Genomic DNA, 13,011 nt, shown 5'->3' on the forward strand with positions numbered 1-13,011 from the left:
GCAACCCCTTCTCTTCAAAAGGAGTTGAAAGTTTGCAGTGGGCACTCCTTAGAATGACAGCATGGCAGCTGTGGGATCATGTCTGTATTTACCGAGGTGTTCATTCAGAAGCAGGAGCCCCTTCACACTCATTGTGCTCTTCCTGGGACTTGTAGGAGGTGGTGAGATGATGGTAAATGATGTGGCCATGCAGACTTCTTTGCTAGAGATTGAACAGTCATCTGGAGACAGGTTCTCAGGAGCTGGTACAAATTGGTTTTTTTTTTGGCCTTGCCACACGGCATATGGGATCTTAGTTCCCCGACCAAGGATTGAACCTGTGTCCTCTGCATCACTGCATTGGAAATGCCAAGTCTTAACCCCTGGACTGCCAGGGAAGTCCCAAATTGCTCTTTTAAAGATTGTGATGGAGCAGGTTTTTTTTTTTCTTCCAAGACTGGTTTCTCCTAAGAGAGGAGTCTTTTTTTTCTGGTAAGTTTCCTGCATTTACTCCTAAAGACAGGTAATCATTAAGGACTCTGGAATTGTGTCTGGCTCCTGGTTAGCATTCACTGGATGTTGAGTGGATTCAGGAGTCTGGGGAGGGGATGCTGGGAGTGCTGTTGACTCAGAAAAGGCCATGGGCGGAAGGCACTGTGAATTGTCCATGTCAGTGGTTTCTTGACACCGGCTGTATATTAGAACCACCTGGGCAACTTAAAAACCTTGCCCTGGCCCACACCCAGACATCCAAATGTTTAAAAGCCTCCATGGTTGATTCTGATGTATAGCCGGAGCTGAGGACTGCTCAAGGTAGAATTTCTGAGGCTCTTGTTTGCTAGCCATTTAGGACATGTAAGAGGGTAAAAATGAGTGGCTTCAGGAAATTATGAATGAATTGCATTAGTCCCTTGTTGAAACTGAGGTGATAATTCTTTAGAATCTCTGCGTCTTTTTACAGTATTCCCTTTTGAATGTAGCACATATTAGGACACAAATCAATTTGGTTTCTAAGGGGACTTTAGTGCTCTGTATCAAACAAAAAACTCCAGCTATTTCCCCTATGTGATCCCTGTGTATGACCACTGTTATTTTTATCCTGTTTTCAGCAACACTAATTGACAACAGAACTTTGGTTATCCATAGCAAATGCTAATTGCTTCTTGGTAAGTCAGTTGAGTACAGCAGTAGACCTTAATTTTGGGGCAAGAAGAGACTTCTGGATAAAATAACTTGGACTCTTAGTGAATGGTTCTTTAATTGATGTTGTCAAATCACTGAGATTTATAGTAAGATCCCTATTCTAGAGGAATTATTTTTCATCTTCTTTGGGATGGAAATTTAATTGAGAGCAGTTTCAGCCACTGAAGAATGGATATGACTCAGATACACATAAAATTGTGCTTGCAATTTTAAGGGATTTACAGGTCATCTAATAGAACTGACAGTATAAATTTCTGTCCTGGAGGAGAAGTCCACGAGGACTCATGAGAATACCACATGTGTACAACTGAGACCTGTGGTAATTCAGCTCCTGTAACTCTAGACCATGGTGTCATCTGGTCAAATCAGCTGACATGATTCTGCATCTTCTCCCTTAGGATGAAGACCCTGAGACTAGTTGGATTCTCCTTAATGAAGATGACTTGGTTATCCTTCTATCACAGTTCCCATTTCATGAACTCTTCCAACATCTCCTTGGGTTTAAAGCAAAAGGTAGACTAATTCGTTTTGTCATATGTAAAATGTGGTAGGGACAAGCTCAAACACAGGAACTTAGCATCAAGTCCTGTCTCGTGCAGGCTCCTGATTCGGGTTCCCCGTGCCTGGCTGTACTATACAGAGATGATTACATCACCGTGGCGAGGCTTCCTTCCTTTCTCTTGTGATTGTAGTTTCCTCCCTGGTGCTTACATGCATAAGGTTGACCAGCTTGCACATAGCCCAGCTTTAATAAATGGTTTTAATTTTGCACTTTGTCTCAAGTTTCCCATTTTATATTGACATAGGAGCCAGAGCAATGGGGATTCTCTATCTTGGCTTTCTTTCCTCATTAATATACTGACATCCACATCTTTCAGTGTTTTTCCATAGTAATTATAATTTTTTTTCCCTTTTCTTTGATTAATTTCTAGGTGATTATTTACCTGAAACAACAATACCTCAAGAGATGATGAAAATTTTTGCCTTTGCTAACTCCTTAGTGGAACTTCTGGCTGTGGGGTTAGAAACCTTCAATAGAGCACGCTATAGGCAGTTTGTCAAGCGAATTGGTTATATGATCAGGTAATACTGCTCTTGGTTCGTCTGTTTCTATTAACTTTCACCCTGGTCAGTCACAGACACTGTATAATTGGGATGATGGGCATTTGTAGTGGTATAGTTCAGGTCTTATTTCTCATAAAACTAAGAATTTTTTTTCTTCACCGTCTACCTCTTGGGAATTTTAAATAAATACTTCCAGTCAGAATATTTGGTTAATTATCTCAAATCTGAAACTGGTTTGCTAGACAGTTGTTCTTGGAGTCAAGATCCTCAGAGCAGCTGCTGGGTTGAACTTGGCCAGAGAGAAGGGGTCAAGGAGAGGTCAAAGAAAATACAGGGTCTTTCCCCTTCCTTTACTCTCTTCTATCTCCTAGCTTTTGCCTGGGAATTGTCGTGTAGCTGTGGAAAATTGGCAGTAGCTCTTTTGCATTATTATTTCTCTGTTTTCTCTCTTATTTACTGTAATTTCTATAAAATACCATTTAAAGAAAATTGCAAAGATTTCATCAGTGCCCACTGTATTTGAATTGGGAAAGCATTATCATTTATTTGCATGAAAGGTAGGTTTATGTTTTTACTATCAAATATGAGTAAATTCTGAGAAATGCACTGCTTTTCATTGAATTAATTTTGTATCCTCTTTTCTGTATCATCAATTTTTCTATCTTTACAGTGTATATAAATACACTGCTATTTCTTCCAACCTCCCTTACCTTGAAAGAAAACTTCCAAAAAACTGTAAAACTTCTCCCACTCCCATACTTTTGTTTCCAAAACATAATTGACTTTAATTATTTTAGATACGTATCCTTCAGCTTCATAAAGCCAGGTAAGTGATATAGGATGCCCTGAAGTTCTTGAAGTCTCCACAGTCAGACTTTCGCCCCCAACACTACCCAAAGAGCTCTGAAGAATGAAGGTTGCTAATGAAATTTGTGCTACTAACTAATCCAATGGCCACCTCTCAGTCTTCATCTTGCTTTACCTCTTACACAGTTCACACAGCAGCCTTTGTCATGATTGGTCACTTTTCCTTAAAGCATTTTCTTTGCTTGACTTCCAGGATACCATGTTCTCCTGGTTTCTCCTCGGTTTCACTGGCTGTTCATTTTCTGCCTCCTTGGTTGTTTCATTCTCGCCTCCCAGACTTCTTAATGTTGGATGCCTCAGGGCTTCATCCCTGGACCTCTTTATCCAAACTTGTTTCTTGGGATTCCATCTATTCTAATGTCTTTAAATATCATCTAAATACAGTTAAAATTCCTAGTTCTATTTCCAGCCTCTACCTTTCTTGTAAGCTTGTATATCTAGCTGCCCACTCGGCACCTCCACTTGGATGACTCATGATCATCATTATAGTTTAATAATCCCCAACTGGGCCCTCTTTCCCCACCTCTCAAACTGCTCCTCTCACAGTCTTGTCAGTCTCAGTAAGTGGCAACTTTATCCTTCCAGTTGCTCGGGCCGGAGCATTGGTATCATCCCTGGCTTTTCTTTTTACACCCCTCACCCAACCTGATGGTCAATTCTGTCATCTCTACCTTCAAAACACCATCTTTCATCAAACCTAAGGTATATTTTGTGCACCACTAAGAAGGAAAAAATGCTGCCAAATAATGGCATGTCATCAATTTTAATGACATTCCAGTTGTAGAGATTAAAGCATGAAAGGTGTGCATCCTTTGAGTCAATGAAACCTGCTATTTCTAGAATCCAGCCTCTTCTCACCATGTTCACTGCTACCACCATAGTTCATCTTTAGTTATTTCTCACCGATTAGCACAACAGCCACCTGACTTGTTTTCCTGCTTTTGCCCTTGCTCCCTTGCGCACCCCACCCCCAGCTTATTCTCAGAACAGCTTCCAGTGTTTCTTGTAAATCACTCCTCTGCTCACACCCTGCTGCTCCCAGGCTCATTCCGAGTAGAAGCCAGAGTGTTCACAGTGGCGTACAGGACCCTTCATGGTCTGCTTTCCTGTCACGTTTTCGATTTCCTCTCCAGCCATTCTCTCCCTCATTTACTCTGCGTTAGCACGTTGGCTGCCTTGCTGTTCCTCCAACATACCGACCACCCCTCGGAGCCTTCGCATTGGTTGCTTCTTCTGCCTGGATGCTCTTCCCTTAGGTAGTCCTGAGACTGCGTCCAGTCTTTACTCACGTGTCCCTCTTCAGTGAGGCCCCTCCTCCCCCACACTCCAGAGAAACTTCATTTCCCTCTCCTACTGATTTTTCTCAGTGTCATTTATAACCATGTGACAGACTGCATATTTTACTTTATTTGGTTTATTGTCTGTTTGCCCTCCACTAAATGTAAGCTCCATGAGGGTAGGGTTTTTTCCCTCCATTGCATCCCCTTTAGAGCCTAGAAGATAGTGAGTGCTCAATAAATATGTGTTGAATAAAGTAATGCTGCAAATGTAATGTAAAGATGCTGGTGTTGAGTGCCTTCATGCAAAGTGCTGCATTGTCTTTCCTCACGCTCAGGATGATCCTTGGTTATGTGAGTGACCACTGGGCCCAGTATGTGAGCCACAACCAAGGTTCGGGATTGGCCCTGCAGCCCTACTCCGTGGAGAAACTACAGGTTGAGTTTGATGAGCTCTTTTTGAGAGCTGTACTACATGTGCTGAAAGCCAAAAGGTAAGAAGTATGATGATAATTGTTGAGAAATAGCTCCCTGGCTAGTAAGAAAGATTGGAGTGAAAGTCATTGACTGAAGTAGAACTCTTACAATAGTGTCAGTGTATTTCATCTATTTCTTATCTTGGCTTAATTCTTGGGCTTTAGTTTCCTTTTGTGTAGTATTGCCTGAAATGATCTCTCTTTCAGGTTTCTTTCAGTTTCTCCTGAACTTTTGAGGTAACTTTGACCAGGGGATGAATTGTATTTCATGCCCAACTCTAGTGCCCCCAGTGAGGCAGAGTAGGCACTCAGTACATTGTGCAAGTTGTCTTACTCTGTGGGTATTAAGGTCTAGGACTATCTTGGGTCCGGGTCCCCTGTCTTGGCTGTGTTCTGATCATGCCGTCTTTGCTGCTGCTTACAGTCTAGGATACATTTGAGGCAGAGGTGGGGGCATGGCAGCTCATCCTGCACTATCTTCCCTGAGCTCCTGGCCAAGTGTGGGAGCAGGTTCTGCTGCAGCACTGTGCCCTCTGAGAGGAGATGAGTGGCCTCCCGCCCCACCCGGCTCCACCCATGAACTGCTGCCCACCCCCCACCCCCCACTTCTGCTGCCTTCTGAGCTGTTGACACTCTTGCCATGGGCCTCATAGTCTCAGCCCCTTATTTTTATTTATTTTTTTTGCGTCTTTAATAGATCTTTATCGGAGTATGATTGCTTCACAGTACTGTGTTAGTTTCTGTTGTACACCAGAGTGAATCAGCCATATGTATACACATGTCCCCATATCCCCTCCCTCTGGAGCCTCCCTCCCATCCTCCCTATCCACCCCTCTAGGTCATCACAAAGCACCGAGCCGATCTCCCTGTGCTATGTGGATGCTTCCCACCAGCCAACTATTTTACATTTAGTAGTGTATATATGTCGATGCTACTCTCACTTCGCCCCAGCTTCGCCCTCCCACCCCATGTCCTCAAGTCCATTCTCTATGTCCACCTCTTTATTCCTGCCCTGCAACTACGTTCATCAGTACCATTTTTTTTTTTTTTTAGATTCCATATATATGCATTAGTATATGGTATTTGTTTTTCTCTTTCTGACTTACTGCACTCTGTATGACAGTCTCTAGGTCCATCCACCTCACTACAAATAACTCAATTTCGTTTCTTTTTATGCCTGAGTAATATTCCATTGTATATATGTGCCACATCTTCTTTATCCATTCATCTGTTGATGGACACTTAGGTTGCTTCCATGTCCAGGCTATTGTAAACAGAGCTGCAGTGAACATTGTGGTACATGTCTCTTTTTGAATTATGGTTTTCTCAGGGTATATGCCCAGTAGTGGGATTGCTGGGTCATATGGTAGTTCTATTTTTAGTTTTTTAAGGAACCTCCATACTGTTCTCCATAGTGGCTGTATCAATTTACATTCCCACCCACAGTGCAGGAGGGTTCCCTTTTCACCACACCCTTTCCAGCATTTATTGTTTCTAGATTTTTTGATACTGGCCATTTTGACTGGCGTGAGCTGATACCTCATTGTAGTTTTGATTTGCATTTCTCTAATAATTAGTGATGTTGAGCATGTTTTCATGTGCCTCTTGGCCATCTGTATATCTTCTTTGGTGAAATGTCTATTTAGGTCTTCCACCCATTTTTTAACTGGATTGTTTGTTTTTTGATATTGAGCTCCATGAGCTGTTGGTATATTTTGGAGATTAACCCTTTGTTGTTTCACTTGCAGATATTTTCTCCCATTCTGAGGGTTGTCTTTTTGTTTTGTTTATGGTTTCCTTTGCTGTGTAAAAGCTTTTAAGTTTCATTAAGTCCCATTTGTTTATTTTTGTTTTTATTTCTGTTACTCTAGGAGGTGGGTCAAAAAGGATGTTGCTGTGGTTTATGTCAAAGAGTGTTTTTCCTATGTTTTCCCCTAAGAGTTTTATAGTGTCTGGTCTTACATTTAGGTCTTTCATCCATTTGGAGTTTATTTTTGTGTATGGTGTTAGGTAGTATTCTAATTTCATTCTTTTACATGTAGCTCTCCAGTTTTCCCAGCACCACTTATTGAAGAGGCTGTCTTTTTTCCATTGTATGTTCTTGCCTCCTTTGTCATAAATTAGATGACCATATGTGCGTGAGTTTATCTCTGAGCTTTCTATCCTGTACCATTGATCTATATTTCTGTTTTTGTGCCAGTACCATATTGTCTTGATTACGGTAGCTTTGTGGTATAGTTTGAAGTCCTCCAGCTCTGTTTTTCATTCTCAAGATTGCTTTGGCTATTTGGGATCTTTTGTGTTTCCATACGAATTGTAAAATTTTTAGTTTTAATCCTGTGAAGAATGCCATTGGTAGTTTGATAGAGATTGCATTGAATCTGTAGATTGCTTTAGGTAGTATAGTCATTTTCACACAAAAGACTTGTACTCAGAAAACTATAAAACACTGATGAAAGAAATCAAAGATGAGCTAAACAGATGGAAAAATATACCATGTTCTTGGATTGGAAGAATCAGCCCCTTATTTATGTGTGTTATGTAGTGGGTTTGAGTACTGGTCTGCCAAGACTGTTACTTTGGGCAAGTCACTTAATATTTGTGGTCTCACTTTGTTCATCTATAAAGTGGAGATGATGATGGCGATCCTACCCATAGACCTCATGGGTATAAGGATGAAATGCAGTCATATGTGGAAAGACTTTTTAAACCATAAAGGATTTCTCAAATGTAGGTGGTGGTTGTTTTTGTGTAGTTTCAGATGAGGAACAGAAAAACTGCTGATTTAGAGAAAGGTCAGGACTCTAAGTCTTAAAACTACTCTTAGGCACTCAGAAGGTGTGGGTCTAAGATAAAGAGAACTTGGGCTTAGAAATTTATCTTTAGATTATTCTTGTCCATAATTTGGTGGTCTCACAAGGTGTACCAAATCCTGTGCCAGGGGGTCAACACAGTAGCAACTGCTCACTGAAGCTTGCCTGGTGCTCGGGAAAAGTCTTGCATCTCTGATCTCCTGTCACCCAATCTTGTGTTTGTTTAGCTGAGAGGCAAAGCTTTTGTAGAGGAAATTCTCTGGTTCCTTACTAGGTCCTATACGCTGAGTTGTGAGCCCCTCCTGTAATATGTAATTGACACAAATAATTGTTTTAAATTTGAAAATGCTGAGAGCTATTGTTTTTGAGTATAGTTTATTTTAGAAATACATCATATGAGAACCAGGTATTTAAAGCCATGAAATTTAAATTTATTTGGCACTCCAGTGGAAATTTCTGACAGTAGCTATACCCCCAAGCTAAAGCAAAACAAACCCAAACCAAAAGATAGACAACAGAGACCTAAGCCAGACTTACTTCATGTCTGCCATATAGGAAATTTTGTAGCTGGAAATATTTACTGTCTTATGACATTACTTTTAAGGCCTCATTATTTTGGGATCCTTTATACAAGAACATCAAGTCCCATGTGAGGTGTTGGGATAATTATTTAATAAGACGGAAGCCTGACCCACTTGAACTTAGAGAAGTTTCTTTAACTCTGGCTCAGTTATCTAGCTGTTGCTTTTCAGAGTCGAGGTCAGTGGTGGTTCGGACCACTAGTGGCCTGGTGGGCCGCAGACATGGGTTAAGCATGCACTATTTAATTTCTTTTTTTCTTAATAAACATTATTTATAATTGGTTAAATTATAGTTTTGCCCAAAATACAGCAACAGTTTTGAGTACCTCCCTGTTTTTCTTTTTTATATTTTTTTCCTGAGATAAAATTCATATAACAAAATATTATTAAGCATTTATTGAGTATTGATTGTTTTTGAGATACTGGTTTAGGTACTGGATAATGAAAAAAAAGATTCAGGGTTACACACTGGTTTATGCAAAGACTTGGTTTCTGCTCTCAAATTGCTGTACACTAGTATGTGTACATAAATTACACATTTATGTTTCTCAATGTGTGGTTTAAGGACGGCTTGAGTCTGAGTCATCTGGGGTGACTAAAAAAGTACAGATTCTTGGGCCCCAGCTGTGACCTGCAAACTCAGAATCTCTTAGGTGGGCCTTAGGATTCTGCATTTTCCACAAAGTCTCAGGGGATTTTTCTGCCCACTGTGGTGTGAGAAACACTGATAAAAGGGTAATGCCATAGTCAAGTATGGTTAGAATTTCATAATAGTGCTGAGGAGGACATCATGGGAGGGCTTCACAAATGGAGGGATGGCAGCTTGGAGTTGGGGAGTTCTCTCCAGGCTTGTCCAGGAGTGGTCTATATGAATGCAGAGAGGGCTGTGGTTGGGAATATGGGTCTGAGCTGTTTTGTGGAAGCCTTTGAACTTGGAGCTTGAAGGAGTTTGAACTTCATTTGGTGATGAGTGAGGAGTCATGGAGGGCTTTTGATTCCCCTTCTCCCCCCAGCCCCCAACTGCACGTGTCTCTGTGTGTACACATATACCTCTGCGCATGCTCAGACACATACATACGTCCAGTCTAAGCAGCCTCTCTGTTGCCCGGATGTTAAAAGGATCTTTGGTTCAACACCCAATTCTGCCTCTTATTATCCTCTGTGTGTTCTAGTAGCCTCATGTGTAAATTGGGGTTATAGTGAGGATGGAATGAGCTGAGAAATAGATGATGTGGTGATAGAACAGTGCCTGGCATAGACTAAGCGTTTATGTGTATTTGCTGTTATTGTTATCCATTCTCTAGGTGTTTATGACTGAAGCATGGTAGAAAAATTGCTGTAGTGTGATTTAAGAATTTAAGAATTCTTTTGTCTACGTTCTCAGTATGGTGAAGTTGACTGATACATAAAATTATTCCTGCTTTTCTGAAAACATGCAGACTTGGCATTTGGCTGTTTATGTCGGAAATGCCCTTCGGGACACTGTCTGTTCAGATGCTCTGGAAGCTCTTCTACCTCATGCACCAGGTGGGGAGCGGGAATCTGGAAAAGCTCTGTACTGCCCTCCTGCCTGCCGAGTGTAAGAAGCGCCTCCAAGGTACAGCCAAAATATGCAGCATCCACCTTTCCTACCTTGTGTGCCTTTTCTCTTCATGGCTTTATTCTTTTTGCTTTTAGAAGGACTGAGAGAGAATGTTTTACTCTGTACTCATGTGAAATTATTTTGAAATTTAAGACTGCTCTGTCGTTTGACTTACTAGAATGGTGGTTCCAATTTCTATTATTCTTCAAATGCTCTGGATAGTAAATTCTATTATAAACCCAATTTGGGGATAGGAAATGAAAATTGGGTTGGTAAATGCCCCATGGAGTTATTTTGAAAATACTGGAAATTTGATGAACTACCTTTGATTTCTTAAATGTGTAAACATATGAAAGGAATTGTTGGCTTGTTGCCTTCTTTCTGTGAAAAGTTCCATTGGGAATATATTTTTTAAACAGACTGGTTTCTTCCCTCTACACAACTTTGCCTTTGCAGCATTTAGTTTTCTGTCATATATGGCAAAGCTGATAATCAAGCCTGCCCTCTAGTGACAAAATGTAGTATTGCTTACAGAGCATTCTCTGAGGAAAAGGCAAAACATATATTGTTAATCATATTCATCAGTATTTCAGTCATGATTATAGCTAATATCTTGCCCCAAATTTCCATTTATAAGCAAATATTTTTTGTGTGGAATGCCATGTTGGTACTGAGTAGTTTACTAGTCTTTGCAGTTTTCATTAATAGGGCTGTCATTCATTTGGCTGACAGTTACCAAGTAGCTTTAAGTGTGCTGTTGAGGATGTCTTGCCTAGTGATAGTAGCAGTGCTTTGCAGTTGACAGAGCACTTCACCAGTCACATAGCATCTGATAAATAAAATTTAAGACAGATGAGGAAACAGAAGCTTGTTAAATATTCCTGAGGCAACATTATATTAGAGTTGGAATGTCATCTGGCCCAGCCTTCTTCCTGATGCCTGTAGAAATCCATTCTGGAACAAAGATGTTTGGTATCTTTAAATATTTCTTAAAGTCTTTTAATTTTATATCTTGATATATGTTTATTCTCTCCCCACTTTAATTTTCTTGAACTTATAGACCCAGAACATTTTGTGAACTTTGAGAAGTGTCTTTCTTCCATGAATAGCTCGGAAGAGATTTGCCTTCTAACTACTTTTGCTCAGATGGCTCAGGCCAGAAGAACCAATGTGGATGAAGACTTCATAAAAATTATTGTTCTGGAGATATATGAGGTTAGAATATTAAGTTTTAGAAATCAGCTAAAAAGATTTTCTTTTGGATTGTCCATCCATTGATTCTTTTGGGATTGCTTTTAAAAAAAATGTGACAATCTTGTATTGTCTGCACTTGTGGAAGGAGATCATTTCTAAGGAGTACCGAAAATATGAATCACACCCATTCCATTTCCCCCTGCTATCTCTTGTCATTTGATGTATGAGTTTTGGTAAGGAACAGACAGTCTGGCACTGCCTGACATTTGTAGTTTCTATACTTTTCTCTCCCCCTGCCCCGGACCTGCCCCCCTCATTTCCACTCCTCTGACCCTGCGAGGAACATGGAAACCTGGCTTCCCAGCCAATTTAAATGAGATGGTGGAAATAGTACTGAACCTAGAGTTAAACGATCTGGCTTTGTTTTAGCTCTGCTGCTCATTGTCTATCTCACATCATAAAAGACACCTTACCTCTCTGGGCTTCAGTTTCTTCATCTGTAAAATGATAGGCTGGGATGAGATCCTCACTTTCTTTACTTTTTCACTGAGCCATCCCTAACAGTGGAAGAGAGTGAACTTTGGACCCCATGAGTTGAGGGACATAACTCACATGGTTACCAAAACATTATTTGGAGTTTTATATATATATATTTTTAAATACACATTTTCACTGTAGGCTGTCATTTATCTGTTTATCTTGGTAAAAAAATTTCCTCCAAATCTAAGTAAAATTATGTTTGAAGATTTATTATCATTCCCCTCAATACTCCAGTTTGAGAATGACAGAACTGGGTAATCTAAAGTTCTTTACCAGGATCAAATATCCTATTAAGCTGTTCCTATTCTTGTACTTTGTAACCATGCATGAGATTAAGGCCTAGATGGATCTGGAATTCCAAACTATCTTCATTGTCTGTAAAAATTGAGAGGAGGATGTATATTTTCACGTATGTTGAATGGCGTTCTCAAGATCCATTGCTAAAGTAATATTTATGCTCTTGAATGATATTTCAAGTGTTTTGACCAGTCCTCACAGTAAAAACTACATTCTGATCCTCTGTGTGTGTGTGTACACACATATGTGAAATTGAAGCAATACTTAATCTTACTGTGATGCACTCTCATATTTTTCTGTTCTGTTTTATTCTACTCTCTTATTTTTCTGTTCCCTTCCATTGTATTAAAAAAACCCAAAAACTGCTGGCCATTGGCATGATTGGATTGTAACCTGTAGTTTCGAACCCATTGTTTAAGAAGAGTTGGTAAACATTGATATTTTAGAAGCTCTTGTAATTGAGGATCTCATTTTTTTTTTTTTTAGAGAGAGAGTAGGTATTTCCATGAAATGCATTCTGATTTTCATCATGTTATTGGTTTCCTCAAATTTAGAAAAGTTTTAGTATGGAGGGATTACTTAATTGCTCTGAGGACTCTGGGAGTGCTTTCTGAATCCAGCACTTAAAGTCATTGTCGAACAGTTGCTTTTCCCCTCCATGCCCTCTTCCCCCACCTTCCAGACAGTCTGCTCTCTGAAGTTGTGCTCTCTGAAGTTTTGACATCTTTTTGTACATGGTGTGAGCCAAGGCTTCATCTGAGATTCTTTCTACTTTACTTGAAAACCTCCTAAATAAAGTATGGAAAGGTTTTTTTATTGATAAATTGGTATTAAAAATGCCATCTTCACCCCCTCCTACTTTAGGTATCTTATGTCACCCTGTCCACCAGAGAAACTTTTTCAAAGGTTGGTCGAGAGCTTTTAGGGGCCATCACAGCTGTTCACCCTGAGATAATTTCTGTCCTTCTGGATAGAGTTCAAGACACCATTGACCAGGTTGGAATGGTAAGAACACTGATTTTGTTTGTTTTGTTTCTGTTTTTTTTGTTGTTTGTTTGTTCATTTAAACCCTAGAGTATTGGAGCAGTGGGAAAAATAGTAAGGTCGTTGGGATGACTGAGTCACACGGGCACAACA

At 40.1% G+C, this 13,011-nt stretch overlaps 1 protein-coding gene across 3 annotated transcripts in view; it reads left to right on the plus strand.

Moving 5' to 3' along the window:
* The window catches only part of EPG5 (ectopic P-granules 5 autophagy tethering factor), a 129,548-nt gene that overhangs the window by 22,087 nt on the left and 94,450 nt on the right, over positions 1-13,011 (plus strand). For all 3 annotated transcript variants that reach the window (XM_004266052.4, XM_033421337.2, XM_049697760.1), the window contains 6 exons: positions 1,581-1,695; positions 2,115-2,265; positions 4,730-4,885; positions 9,701-9,858; positions 10,904-11,058; positions 12,739-12,879. In XM_004266052.4, the coding sequence (XP_004266100.1) occupies positions 1,581-1,695; positions 2,115-2,265; positions 4,730-4,885; positions 9,701-9,858; positions 10,904-11,058; positions 12,739-12,879 (876 nt within the window). The remainder of the gene's footprint in view (positions 1-1,580; positions 1,696-2,114; positions 2,266-4,729; positions 4,886-9,700; positions 9,859-10,903; positions 11,059-12,738; positions 12,880-13,011) is intronic.

The sequence above is a fragment of the Orcinus orca genome, chromosome 15, assembly GCF_937001465.1.
Source record: "Orcinus orca chromosome 15, mOrcOrc1.1, whole genome shotgun sequence".
NCBI classification, from domain to species: Eukaryota; Metazoa; Chordata; class Mammalia; order Artiodactyla; family Delphinidae; genus Orcinus; species Orcinus orca.